This window comes from Lytechinus pictus, chromosome 5 (genome assembly GCF_037042905.1).
Source record: "Lytechinus pictus isolate F3 Inbred chromosome 5, Lp3.0, whole genome shotgun sequence".
Classification (NCBI taxonomy): domain Eukaryota; kingdom Metazoa; phylum Echinodermata; class Echinoidea; order Temnopleuroida; family Toxopneustidae; genus Lytechinus; species Lytechinus pictus.
In genome coordinates this window covers 49,412,550-49,427,555 of record NC_087249.1, presented here as the reverse complement: position 1 = coordinate 49,427,555, position 15,006 = coordinate 49,412,550, and the positions used below count along the sequence as shown (strand labels likewise).

Below are 15,006 nucleotides of genomic sequence, written 5' to 3'. Positions count from 1 at the left end.
GATTCCTAAAGTTTAGTAATATTGGTGCATTTATTCATTCATCAATAATCTCCAATCAATCTTTATATCTTTAATTTCATCGCTAGAAATTGAAGTTTATCTTTTAACTCACTAGTGAAACAACTCATTGGATTGATATTAATAATATGGGGGGGGGGTGCATTTCATAAGGTTGTTTGTACATTGTAATTTGCATGTTTTTGTACTTGTCCGTACAGTTGTGCACAAAGTTGTGCGCAACTTTACAAACAGCTTTTTTATGAAACACCCTGGTACTACATATAGTTCATTCAATTGCTTTGATGCTTTATGATAAAGGATGTGATAACGGAACATACTTGAATTAAGTGAATCATTAACACTGCCATGCTAATATTAATTACAGTTTTATGATAGTGTGTCATAATTATCATCTCAAGTATGAAGTCTATAATAAATAAATAATAATCAATCTCCATTTGTAGACCTCGTGTGCATGAATTATGTGATGGTATTACAAGAACTTGTACAAGTAAACCATGTTATGTGCATGTCTCTTGTGCAGTTGGCATAACATGTAGCAAGAGCAAGAAAGTGAAACTATTTGTCCATTTAAATGCAATTTTGTCAAATCATACTTGTACCACTTGTTCTACATGATTATTTACATGTAATTTGTGATGTTTCTATATTTTGTAGTACAATGTATGCGCTTTATTGTAGCGCACAGTTTTGATCTGAAGGTCAGTAGTCATTGAAAGTGATGGTTATGAATGATGATGGTGGTGGTGGTGGTGGTGATGATGATGATGATGATGATGGTGATGATGATGATGATGATGATGATGGTGCTGATGATGATGATGATGATGATGATGATGACGATGATGATGACGATGACAATGATGATGATGATGGTGGTGGTGGTGGTGATGATTATGATGACCAGTGGTGTTGGTGGCTAGATTAGTGGTAATTAAGATGGTGGTGGTGGTGGTGATGATGATGATGATGATGATGGTCATCCACAATGCAAAGTGATCTGGCCTGCAAAATTATTTTATTAGAAACTTAACACATTTTGATTATTTTTACTTCCCTTGGATAATTTTACATATTTATGACTACAAAGTACAAGTACATATTCAATATATCAAACTGGAAAGTTTTAACATTTTTGTTTTTAGTATAATTTTCATACATTTTCCAAAAAAGGAACTTAATCTTCAATTATAAACATTAATGGTAAACAAATGTAGGAAATTTGGTGTATGCTTGCTTTCAAAGTCAAACATCTTTTTAGCTTTCAGCAATTGTCCAATATTTTCAAGATGCTGAAACCCACAATGATCTGGTATGTATTGACAAGCCGTTCTGCAACTCGTAATCAAAACAGAACGGCACTTCGGCCTGGTTTTGGATACTTATTTTTCACCACCTTTTTATCAAATTATTGGAATTTAGCCCACAGTGTCTAATGTAGAATAGCAATCAGCACATGTTGACATGTACCAGTCAACACATAGTAAGGTCTAGATTTTACAAATTTCCCTCCTTAGAGTGGCATTCACTACAGGAAAATATATTACCGTATACAGTGGCTCAGGGTGATTTTGCCCCCCCCCCCCCCCCCCGCGCAATGCTCAGAGCCATGGAATTTTTTTTAAAGAGCCCGGAAAATACAAATCCACTTTAATGTTAAAGGATGAGTCCACCTCAACAAAATCTAACAAGCATAACACTGAAAATTTCATCAAAATCGGATGTAAAAAAAGAAAGTTATGACATTTTAAAGTTAATTTAACATAAAAGTTATATGCACATCCTGGTCGGTACGCAATTGAGAAGACTGACGACGTCATCCACTCACTATTTCTTTTGTATTTTATTATGAAACATTCAAATTTTCTCCTCATTGTCAAGTATTAGCATTGTTTAATACTGCATGGTTCAGTCAACTTGGTCCCTATTGTCAAATCTGTAAAAAAAATGGAATATTGTATAATTTAAACAATAAAAAACAAAAGAAGTAGTGAGTGAGGGAGATCGACTGTCTCTTTTGCATGTCATTGAGTTGTGCATATCTCTGTTTTGTGAAAAATAAGCAAAACTTTAAACGTCAAAACTTTCTTATTTACGTCCGATTTGGATGAATTTTTTAGCGTTATGCTAGTTGTACAAGTGTACAAGTCCTCCAATGTTTATAGCCATAAGGTATTGAGCACACTAAAAGCAAAATTTATAACAATGTAAATGCATGTGACTTAATAATAAACTCAGAGGTTGGACATATACTGTACATGTAGCACTATCCAGTACATTTAGACTAGTACATGTAATACGTAATATCTCTTAAATGCACCACACTTTAATAAGTGATTAAAAACAACAATAAAAATGTGTATTATGATCTTCATCATTCAGTTTCAATGTGAATCCCTTCAACAATTAATTGTAAATTGAGTATTTTCATTGCCCTCGAATACGTACATGTACAGTACATTAAATACATGTAGTTCTAATTGTGACAGGAACCAATGAGCTGCTTCTATACAGTACATGTTCAGGTTTCACTGAATATGTTTTGCGTAGTTCAATACAAATGCAGTTCATTTATTTGTTTATTTATTCCTTTGTTTATTTATTTATTCATTAATTTATTTTTATTCATTCATTCAATGAATCAATCAGTCAGTCAATCAGTTAATCAATTAATCAAGCAATCATGTTCAGGTCTCAGAATATATATAATACAATTTGTTTTGCGTAGCTCAAGACAAATGCAGTTTATTTATTTGTTTGTCTATTTTTTCATTCATTTATTTAATGATTTATATTTTATCCATTCAATCAATCAATCAATCATTCATTTAATTGATTCCTTAATTGAAGGAAATAAACATCCAGGTCTAAAATGCATAAATTTGCACAAATTATCATATTTATTTATTACCGGTATTCATGTATTCATTCATTTATATATTTATCTATTCATTCATTCATTCATTCATTCACTCATTGTAGTTCGTTTTGTGAAGGAAATGAGCAATCCATGTTCAATATGCTGCAACTATAGTACTCTCCTGTAGGCCTTAAATAGACATTCAGGTATAAAATTCATAATTCGCACCAATGGTCATATATAGCAAGTTGCATTTACTTCTGGTACATGTAAATTGTATGGCCAATATGTAATTTACATTGTAAATAATGCACAGTACAGTGTATGTGGCTGTAAACAACAGCTACAAGTTGAATTGTGCCATGTTGGTTTAGATCTATTCATTCGGTATTGTCCAACTCTTGTTAATTGTGAAAAAGCACTATTAACTCTCTTAAGATGGAATTCCTTTCTTTTCACCCACATATTGGTTAGATACTCTCTCAACAATGTCAGAGAAGCACGTTTCCTGGTTTAGTCTTACTTCAAGGCAATCCTGCTCATTTTGAAATATCAGCTTGCTGTCCAGAGAAAAGAGAAAACCCCCAAAAGTTTATCGAAGTACAAAAATTACAATGAATCAGCATTAAAAACATTTTTTAAATTTATTTTTTGTTCATTGATCAAATAATTAGGTTTAAATTAATTGTATATTTAATTTAGTTCTCAATAGCTTTATGTACATGTAGGCCCAACAATGAAATTGACATCATGATATAGATAATAATTATAATGGATACTCATGTGGGTGAGTTTTTAAACAAATTCTTTGCAATTCTTCAAATAACCATTTATGAACCAAGTTTCCAGATCAAATAAACCTCACCAAATATGAAATTTACAATGAAATGATGAAGACTATTAAACATTTGTGGGGAAAAATGAGATCAAGCGAAAAGTGATAAAAGTACAATGTGTTCAGGGGCCCTTTGCTGAAAGAGTTGTGTTTGATCGCAACTTAAAGTCAAAACTAACATCAAGCGCAAGTCCCTAATACTTGCATTTCATTGGTTGAAAATCAAGTTGCGTTTCATCGCAAATCTTTCTGCAAAGGGCCCCTAAAGTTTCAAGGTGTCAAACTTTGAACAAACTTTTTCTTTGAAATGTTTTGATCTTTCAAAATAATTCTTTGTCTTCATGGCTCATACACATAATCCATATTCTGCATGACCATTTGTATTCAATTAGTGTACAATGCAAATATTCCTGGTATGAAGCATTTGCTTATTTTTTTATTATGAAATTTATGTACATTCAACCGATACTTATACTCTTCTACCAGAACTGTTGTTTGAGTTCTATTTGAGGTCAATCAACCAAATAGATACTATGGTCATTGTGTCATATAAGTATGCATTACCTTGGAAAAGGTGGTCAAAATTTATATACAAACAATTTAAAACAATACCCATGGAAAATCAAAGGAAATATATCTTTATTTTAATACATCCATGCTCACTTGTGAATATTTCTTATTTCTCTGCAGAGTATTAAATTTGTAAGTACACTTGAAAACTGAATTTTGATCTCTAACTTTTCTTTTCTTCCAAGGAAAATTAAATTTTGCATGATCTGCTGAGAAGCTTCTGACAAACATTACAAGTTGACCTTTTTGACAGTCCTTATTCAAATGCTATTGAAAGAACCACCCCCCCCCCCCGGCTTCGCCCCATGCCATCCCATGCTTAGTCAAGGGAACACACTGTAGATAGAGTTCAGAGGGTGCACCTATATGCTGCATGTTGTACATTGGGCTGAAATTCTTTAAGTTATTTTATCTGTTATTTTGTTTGTAATTTGATAGAAATTAGAAAAAAAAAAATCAGAAATCGGTCCTCCATGTTGCACAGTACCCCGAGACAGTACCTACTTTGCTTCTCCATGTCCATACCTGCAAAAACATTATTTGCATGTGAAAATAGATACAATAATTTTTCATGATACTGGTGGATGTTTCATAAGCTGTCTGTATGTAACAATTTCTTTACATAACGACTGGTGATCTTTTCTTAAGATCTAAGTCAACACCAATGAAATTCTGATTAGTATATTATTTAGCACAAGAAAGGATCACCAGTCATTCATAAAGTCATTACTATTAAAACTTATGAACAGCTTTATGAAACGCCCATCTGGCCCTGGTATTATGGTAGTAGTAGTATGGAAAGTGATGGTGGAGGTAATAATATTTCAATAAAACTACTATGATCTGGAAAGCAGTTCATGAAAAGAAGGGAATATCAGTATCACTTTTATATACAAAGTGTACATTAGGCCTATGTAAACTGTGTTTTATATGTTGGCCTACATGTACATTTTTGAATGATTCATCTTATATGCCCATTTTCCTTTTCATTTTCCTTTTTGCAAAGTGACAATGCAAGCAGTGTATTTTGTACACTGCTGGTTTATTCAGACCATAGGCATATTCACACTTGCTAGGAAATTTCATGTCCAATAATAAGTACATGTAACTGTCAAGAACTCAAAATACCAGATAATTGATTTTACACATACACTGCCTATAAATTTAAGCCTTTCGCCTCATTTTCTTCCAAAAAGTTCTTCTGATTTGTTTACTGCAAATTATATCCCAGCAATCTTGGAAATCAAAATCCTTTGTAATTCTGATAAAACTTACCAATTGCAGGTACATGTACACAAACTTGCATTTGGTAATATTTACAAGGGCATTACTTTGTTTTCATGCTGACTGAATACAATGTCCAGGTAATTTCAGGTATTTGCCTTATTAGAGGGGGGGGGGGGGGTTGAAAATGAAAACCAAGTCTGCAAGCACAGACTCATATTTGACACTTTAACCAATTATACCATGTCTACAGTGAAGACTAGGGCCCTATTCTGAAGTCAGGTTTAAGTTAAACTCGGGTTTAAAGTTGTGGTTTAAGTATGGACAGCCAAAAGTATCAATTTTTTTTTATTAAGTTGTACGTTTCTTATGTTTACTGTGCTCTTTCTTGATTCATCGATGGTGAAGACAATAATCTATATATACTTCCTAGACAATTATGAATGATTTGAGAGCCAAATGAGCTGAAATATGATATCCCTACTGTTAGTGATTTATGTAACAATTGGCTGTCCATACTTAAACCACAACTTTAAACCTGAGTTTAAGTTAAACCCGACTTCAGAATACGGGCCTAGATCTGCCAAACTTTCTGACTGTGTAGAGCCAGCTACATGTACAGTACATAGTGAACCTAGTCTCACTTCTTCAGACTGCATTGCATGGATATACCATCATGTGCGAATTGCGAGAACCAAGGGTCTGTGCCTGCATACTAATGAAAACCCATAGAAACATAATATAGAGTGTACACAACAAATTTTGATCGCTGTTGAACATTCTAGATAATGAGTAAACTTTTTATTTCATTTATTTACTTTGCTACAGTATTTACAGTGTTCTATATCAATATTAATACATGTATGAGGATCGTTTTTTGGAACTACAGCTACCTGTACAGGTGTATTGTTCTTGTTATTCAAAGCTTTGAGATAATACACATTGTTTGAAATAGTGGGAATAAGTGAGTCATGTTTGTTATATTACTAAACCTTTGTGAGTCATTCTAGCACCTTCTTCAAGCTCATCTCCCGGAAGATCAAAGTCTTTTTGGGGGGTTCTGTAGCCAATTTGAAGTTCTTGTTTCCTCATATTCGTACAAGTACTGATAGTAAAATAATGAAATTAAACTACATGTAGGATGTACATGTAATTCTAATTATTGCATGTACAAGCTCTCCAAAATAATACTGTATTAACAGTTGTGAAGTTGTAAATTTTCTAAAGAGGTTTACCTGTACATATTTAATAATGGTCTGCACTCTATAAAATAGGACATGGACTGAACCCATTTGGTCTGTTATCAATTTGGTCTGATTGCTGATTGGTCTAAACTGCTCTTGGTCTAATACCGCCATGTACATGTATAATGATCTAGTGCCAAGTTTTTCATAGTTTCACTGCATCAATACTTCATACAGGCCTAATCATTAATTAGACTAGTGGTGTTTTGACCAAGTGGATATTGGAAAATAACATACAAACTGGCGATAAGACCAACTTTCACTGGTCATCTATGAAATTGGATCAGACCTTGTGGGATGAGACTCAAAGGAAAGTAGACCAAGTGGGTGTAGACCACGTGGCAATTTACTAAATATTTGTAAGCCAATAATGATGGTAACCAGGAAACATACACCTGAGTTGGGAGGAAAAGATATGTTTTGGAAACAGGAAATGGCTTGACAGCATGCCAGCAGAGCTGTGGCTGAACTCTGCACAATAAACCTTGCTTCATGCAGATTTAACCAGACGATGCAAATGTCAATCTTTCCCCCTTATTGTTAATTTGAAGATCCACAATCTGGTGTTTGAGGAAATTACTTGGCTTTTAGAATTGTTTGCTTTGACACTCCCTATTATTGCCACACATATCCCCATCTCAATCTATATTCCTCTCCTTCAGCAGTTTCTCCTGCCCCTCTTTCCTTTCTGTGCTCCCCTCCTTCCCACTCTCATTCTTCTCCTTCTCTCTACCATTCCATGCTACTATCTCCTCCATCCCCTTTGACCCCACTCCTCTACCACCCCTACCCCTTCCTACTCATCCTTCTCCCATCTCCACCCCCCCCTTCATCCCCATCCCTCCCTTCCCCGACCCTTGACCCTCCCTGGCCATCCCGGCTTCTCCCATCTGAAGTCTCTCCTCTACTACATGCCTCTTCATATCTCCCTTCCCTGATCTCCCTCTCCCCTACCATTCCTCTGCCCCTCCTCCCCCTTCCCTGCCCCTCCTTTATCCCTCCCCAGTACCTAACCGCATTACACCATACCCCCTCACCTACCAATACCACCTTATTCCTACCTCCTACCTCTTTCCCCACCATTCTTCCACTTACCCACCTCCATGCCCCACCCCAACCTCCCTCCCTCCCATTGCCCACCCACCCTTCCTCCCATTCGTTCTTTCTTTAATATTTCTATATTTCCCATTCTTTGAAAATACTGAAATGGAATAACCTAGCATTGTTTTGTAACTTCCTAAATATTTTTCCCGAAGTGGTATTACTAAGGTAAAAGTGCTAAAGAGAAAACAATTTATGATCTTTATACATGTACATTGAAGTTAATCCTTTTGTAATTATAGATAAAGGGATTTTGAAAATAAATCACTGGCTTCAGCTTTATTTAGATGCATGTAATTGCATGGTCCAGTATTAACAGAGATTTATGAACCCTCATTTTGTTGGGCGGAAAGTAAAAGGGTAATATGGTAGTATTGATTGTCATAATCGATAGGTCAGTTTATATCTACAGCTTATGAATTTTTTAATACTATTTTCTGGGTGGAATAAGGGGGAGCTCGAACTTGGCATTTTGGGGCAATTTGACAGTTCTTTCTTTATAATCAAATTTGTACAAAAGTACAATGACTTTGGTAAATTTTGGTAAAGATTCATGAACTATCAGAAATTCAGTACTCTATCAGAAAATGTATAAAAACTAAAAATTATATATTTCAATAATATCAGCCATTTTGCCCTTTTACTTTCCCAATGACTATTTTTTCTGTAACATGGTCATATTTCAAAATGAAGAATATTTGTTTAAACTTTTGGTGAATCTACTTGGACATGTAAAATAACTTAATTTTGTATTTGCACCGGAAACAAACACAATTGATAAGTCGACTATAGTACTGTTGAATATTTAACCGTTGCATGTACAGCTGTAGTAGCTTAATGTATCCTATCATACATACATGTAGACTTTAAAAAAAAAACTCCATGACGATATGTGTAGTTCCTAATGACACTCTTTAAAGGTCAAGTCCACCCCAGAAAATTGTTGATTTGAATCGATAGAGAAAAATCAAACAAACATTACGCTGCAAATTTCATCGAAATCGGATGTAAAATAAGAAAGTTATGACATTTTAAAGTTTTGCTTATATTTCACAAAACAATTAAATGCACAACTCAGCGATATGCAAATGAGAGAGTCAATGATGTCCATCACTCACTATTTCTTTTGTTTTTTTTATTCTTTGAATAATACAATATTTCAATTTTTACAAATTTGACGATAAGGACCAACTTAACTTAACCATAAACTGTTGAAATAATGGTAATTCCACATGTTCAGGGAGAAATAAAACTTTATTTCACTTGACAAAGAGGAGAAAATTATAATTTTACATATAATAAAATACAAAAGAAATAGTGAGTGGGTGACGTCATCAGTCTGCCAATTTGCATACCGACCAGGATGTGCATACATGTATAACTGTTTTGTGAAATAAAGCGAAACTTGAGAATGTCATAACTTTCTTATTTTACATCCGATTTTGATTAAAGTTTCAGTGTTTTGCTGGTTGGAATTTTCTCAATTTTTTCAAATCAACTTTTTTTGTTGGGTTGGACTTGTCCTTTAAATACATAATACAGGATGTTGCTTTTAATGCTACGTACAAAACATACATGTAGTGTATGGGATGATTAGATTTTTTTACCCTAATTCACATCATACTGTTTGAAACAACTTCTCCAAATTGTTCTTGAATTAACTTGACAGATCTTTTGAATGTTCTTGTTTCTCTAGAATAAATTATTGGAAGAGGGAGAGAGCTATGCAGTCACACTGTACACATGGAGAAGCTGCTCAAGGGCAATGCCACAGGTAATATGACATCATAATCTCATAGCGCCCTCAGAGGATATAGGAATACATGTAAATGGAGTTGTCACAGATGCGCCAGCTGCAGTAGATGGGGGGGGGGGTTAAGGGCAATAAGCCATTTCGAAATAACAATGAGCAGATGAACAACATTGGCTTTAAACTAGAATTAGGGTTTTTAAATCACTGAGGTCAGCATGATTGTTTATTTTATTTTAAGATATGCTTGTTATCCCATTTTATTAAAGAAAATTATCAGTTCATTGAGTACCTATCCACTCAAACGAAAAAGAGATAAGGTCATTTTCAAAAAGTTCTCAGGAACTACATAATAACGAAATGATTAAGTGTTTGGTAAACAAATCGTGAAATAGCCTTAAAAATGGACATACTGAAGCTTTTCGACATGCACTCATCGGAGAAAAAATGGCATGAATGACTAGAACGCTAGAGCGAAACAATATACAATAGAACCAAAAGAGACAATGGACGCTAAATGGAGAGGTGTGATTAGCTATCAAGGTAAACAATTTAGGCTTTGTAGTACCAACTGTAAATTGAAGCAAAGCAACTAAACTAATGCAAGGGTTCTTATGAACTCCTTCTGGCCGCTCAGAATGGGGTCTCATTCTGTACCGTGCGGCCCAGAAGGAATATATGGTTGCTTTGAGTTGTGACTGGTTTATTTCATTCAAATTCTTGCACATGTTTTTCACCAGATCAAATCAAACAACCAACCCAACAGGAAACAGATTTATGAGACGTTTGTTGATGTTCTACGACCAGAGGTCACCAAGCTAGTGAATTTCATGTACTTTCAGGTAAGTCTTCAAGAAAGTTACCTTTCATAAATGTGCATTTGGTACCATTTTCCCATTAATTATCGAAAGGCATGATCTGCATTTTCTGCAGTTAGAACCCCAAAGAGCCCTCGCATTGACCTTTGCATCTTTTGGTAACTTTCCTCATGTACACATGTAGCTTGGATTATAGGCGCATGCTAAAAAAAGAGGTTCAATTAGAGGTTAGATGAGGAGGATGTAGTCAAGTTATTGAGTAACACTTGGGTTCATTAGAGGTGATTTTTAAAAAAATCATTCAATATTTTAAAATATTTACAGGTCTGGATTGATTGTGATTCTTACTAATGCTGCAAGCTCTTTGTTCATTCTGTTTTATCCTATCTTGCAGCAAAGAGCAATCGATGTTTTCTGCAGAGATGTGAAACGTCTTTCCCACGCGGAAAAGAGGAAGGACTTTGTGTCGGAGGCGTACCTCATGACGCTAGGACGTCTCATCAACATGTTTGCAGTTCTGGATGCCCTTAAGAATGTCAAAGCCAGCATCAAGAATGACTACGCTGCCTACAGGAGGTAAGTCTTACTGAACCAATTGACCGTATTCTGTGAGACACAGGGGGTTCCAGTGGTGGATCCATCCACGTTTGATACACCAGAATTAAGGCTGGAATTGTTTGTGGACTTGGATCCACCCCAGGGGTTCTGTGAGGTCTGCTCTGGTGATAATTGCCCCAGTGAAAAATTAGAACCAAACTTTAAAACGTAATCCGTATTGTTATCACTTCATTATTCTGAACTGAAAAGTCATTCGCAACTCTTAACTGTAACTTTGCGCCCCTGAATCATCGAGCCTGGAGCAGTTATTTTAAGAGCAGATATGCCACTGGGCGCTGGGGGCCTATTGCAACTCAGAGAACCAAGCATGGGTGCAAAATATGCGTTTTGGATTTGTTGAAAATTAAGTTGCCTTTGATTTTTTGAGTAATGTTTGATTATAACCCTTTCTGTAACTGGCCTCAGATGATGAATTTTTCAGTTTTGTTTGCCATCATACCTGTCAACAGGGTACTAAATGCTTTTAGTTTTGGCATACAAATTTTAGTTCAGGGAAAAGGGGGTGCTACTGGGGAGTGTTTCATGAAAGGACTCGTCAGACGTTTTATCTGTTAAGTTCTGTCTTATCCGACATTACCATAGTAACAGTGCCTCTCAGGCAATCAAAATCAAGGAAACTTGTCAGATCTGTTAACTTGTCGCACAGAAAATGTTGATGAATTACTCCCTAATTTTTGGCCAACAGTGGTAGGATTGCCAAAACTTTGAAGGGGAACCTAGAGAAGACCTGACGTTAGATTAATTTAAACCCTGGAAATATTAGAATACTCCTTTTTTCTCTCTCTTTGCTCTGTCCAAGGCAACCCAGTTCCTGAAGGTTAGAGCTGATCCCCAAGCAATCAGTCACAGGAGGTGGTCCTGTTCCTGGCCAACAATGACAAGATCACCAGAACTCAGGAGAAGATCTGGCCTTGGATTCATTTATTCCCTTGAAATACTTAGTCACTTGTTTTTCTTTTATTGATCTCTCCAGGGCAGCCCAGTTCCTGAAGGTGATGGCTGATCCTCAGGCCCTGAGGGAATCACAGGAGGTGGTCCTGTTCCTGGCCAACAACGATAAGATCACCAGAACTCTGAAGGAGAACCTGGAGAAGATCCAGGGCCATGAGGAACTCCTGATGGACATCGTCAATCTCTGCGTGGACCTCTTTGAACAACGCCAGTATGTCATGCCAGCTGAAAAACACATGCTTCTCAAGGTAAATTATTTAGATTAGAGGTGTTATAGCTCAGTGGAAAAGTCTCAGGACCTTGAACCATAATGTCTGGGATTCAAATCCCACCACATCATTCACATCCTTTGGCAAGGCAGTTATTTACATTTTCCACTCTCCACACAGGTGTAGTAAATGGGTACCCGGTAGGAAGAAATTCCTTCAATGCTCAATCACCGATAAAGAGTAGCTATGCAAAAGTTGGGGTAATAGTATATAGCGCCTAGCAAAACATTTTATTACGCGCTATATGAATGTTGCATATTATTATTTGTTAATATATAATTTTAGATTAGATAATCATATTAATGGTGATTTTGGTAAAAGATGTTGCAAGATGATCATTATACAAGCAGGTGGGTGTTTCATAAAGCTGTTCGTAAGTTAAGAGCGACTATAAGAACAACTGGTGATCCTTTCTTGCGGTAAATGGTATATTAATTGGCGATTTGGTTAAGCGCGTAAGAAAGGTTCACCAGTCGTTCTTAAAGTCGCTCTTAACTTACGAACAGCTTTATGAAACGGCCCCCAGGGCTGTAATGATCCACACTATAAATGTGGTAATACTTAATGTTCATCATATGCTCATGTGTTGTGAATCAGGGCAACAGGTACACAGAGCTCGGGCAATTCCCCCCCCCCTCCCGCCGAAATGCTTAAAAGAGCCCTGTAAAATCCCCATCCACTGCAATGTTAAAGCTTATCCAGTGTTGAAGATTTAAGTAGTAGGTTGAATAGCACCCCCCCACCCCCCCCCCCCCCCCCCGTAAAATAAACTGTCTGCTATGAATCTCTCAAAATGACTGTACACATCAAACTTCAATCTTGCCCTCTTATTTTACTTATGTGATGTTGTTCTCTCTCCAACAGGTAATAGGCTTTGGTCTATACCTCATTGATAGCAAAGAGAACAACATCTACAAGCTGGACCAGAAGAAGAGGATTAATCTTACCAAAGTAGACAAGATTTTCAAGGTATGTAATGTATTCTTAATGGAAAATTAGTCTCTTCAGCTCTGTTTATGTCCTTGTCTTAGCAAGTCATGTGTTTCATCATACAAGCTCTACCAACATTCTTAATTATGATAAGCCTATTTTCCTTGTGAGCATCCACTTACTTATTTACTAGTATATCTGTAGCACAAACACCATGAGCGAGAATTTAAGAAATAAGAAAATATATTTAAAGGTAAAAGAAAGTAGTTTGCAGCAAAAAAATATTTTATGAGAAAGTCTTTTAAATCAAGGTTAATTGCCACCATGTTATCATATATTTAGATCTGGTACATTAATGTAATGTTATTTTTGTGAAATCATGAAATCTTAGCTCAAAACCTGATTATTCTGATGTTCACTAACACAGAAAAGCATATGTGGGATAGTATATTAATATTGCTTGGAAAAATACCAACATTTGATGGAATTCCGTGCTTATTTTACTAATTTCTCATCAATTACACATTTTCTTCCAGAGCCATTTGCGACATATTTTTTATCTGTACATTTATACAAACACTTGAGTGATAATTTTATTGGATTCTGTTGAACTCATCATAAGATCATATAACCAAAACTGGTATTTATCTTTAAATTAATGATGGGAAGGGTTAGGTTAAGGAATAAACTCTGGTACTGTTAATAGAAAACAAAATATTCACAGAATTGAACAAAAAATACACAGAATTACAAAAAGATTTTTCAGGAAAATTTTTTATTGCAGAGTAATGAGCAAATGAATGTCAGAAAAATTACTGCAAAGTGCCTGTCCATTTACACAGTGGTCACACGTTTCCTGTGTTAGTTAGCTACACCAGGAAAAGCATGTGGTATTATATCATTTCAAGCAAGCCTGAATTATTTTGATTTAACTCTATTGTTCTAAATAAACATTCTGGCATATGGTATTAGGATTACTTTCAACCAATAATTGGTTGATGAAATAGATATGAGGTTTTAAGATTGAATTTTCTGAACTTCCCTTTTGACCCTTTAGCAGTTGGAAGTGCTGCCCCTTTACGGGACAACGTGATAAAAAATATATGAGATTTTAAGATTGAATTTTCTGAAATTCCCTTGTGACTTTTCAGCAATTGGAAGTGGTGCCCCTCTACGGTGACATCCAAATCCCTGTCTTCACATACATTAAGAAGAGCGCCAACTACGAGTCCCACAAGTCCTTTTGGAACCCCGACATGTCGTCAGCCGCACAATACAACCTCCTAGAGCACCTGCAACCGATCAGAGACAGCCATATGAGATATATCAGTGAGCTTGCCAGACATAGCAACAAGGTGGGTTCCAGCTTTCTTTCAATTTGGGAGTAATTGTGTTTGGTAATTTGATCTAGACCTGCCTGGTCTAATTTCCGTTTGGTTTCATCTCACATGTTCTAATCATAGTCCATCTTCAACCAGATCGTCTACTAACCATTTGGTCTATTCACCATTCAGTTCATTTACTTCTTTGACTAATTTCCAGTTAGACCTTAGTCTGACATCACTTTGCTGATATGATTAGATGAAGAATATAAATAAAAGTTTCATCTAACATAGTGCAAAATAATTAGTCAACAAAAACATTTAGACTAAGATTTTGACCAAGTTTACGAAACAGTAATGAGACCAAATGGATTTAGCTACAATAGGTGGTATTTGACTGTCTGAGAATTAGATCTACTGACTTTTGACCAAATGAATATAAACACTTGTGTTTGAGCCATTGTTAGCCTCAGATAAATGTAAACTGAGTTGG

The 15,006-nt window shown here is 35.6% G+C and overlaps 1 protein-coding gene across 1 annotated transcript in view; it reads left to right on the top strand.

Moving 5' to 3' along the window:
* LOC129261151 (cytoplasmic FMR1-interacting protein 1 homolog) overlaps positions 1 to 15,006 on the top strand; it is a 53,902-nt gene that overhangs the window by 12,076 nt on the left and 26,820 nt on the right. The window contains exons 3-9 of the mRNA XM_054899207.2: positions 1,283 to 1,333; positions 9,552 to 9,629; positions 10,346 to 10,447; positions 10,818 to 10,999; positions 12,015 to 12,240; positions 13,126 to 13,230; positions 14,343 to 14,546. Of these exons, the coding sequence (XP_054755182.2) occupies positions 1,283 to 1,333; positions 9,552 to 9,629; positions 10,346 to 10,447; positions 10,818 to 10,999; positions 12,015 to 12,240; positions 13,126 to 13,230; positions 14,343 to 14,546 (948 nt within the window). The remainder of the gene's footprint in view (positions 1 to 1,282; positions 1,334 to 9,551; positions 9,630 to 10,345; positions 10,448 to 10,817; positions 11,000 to 12,014; positions 12,241 to 13,125; positions 13,231 to 14,342; positions 14,547 to 15,006) is intronic.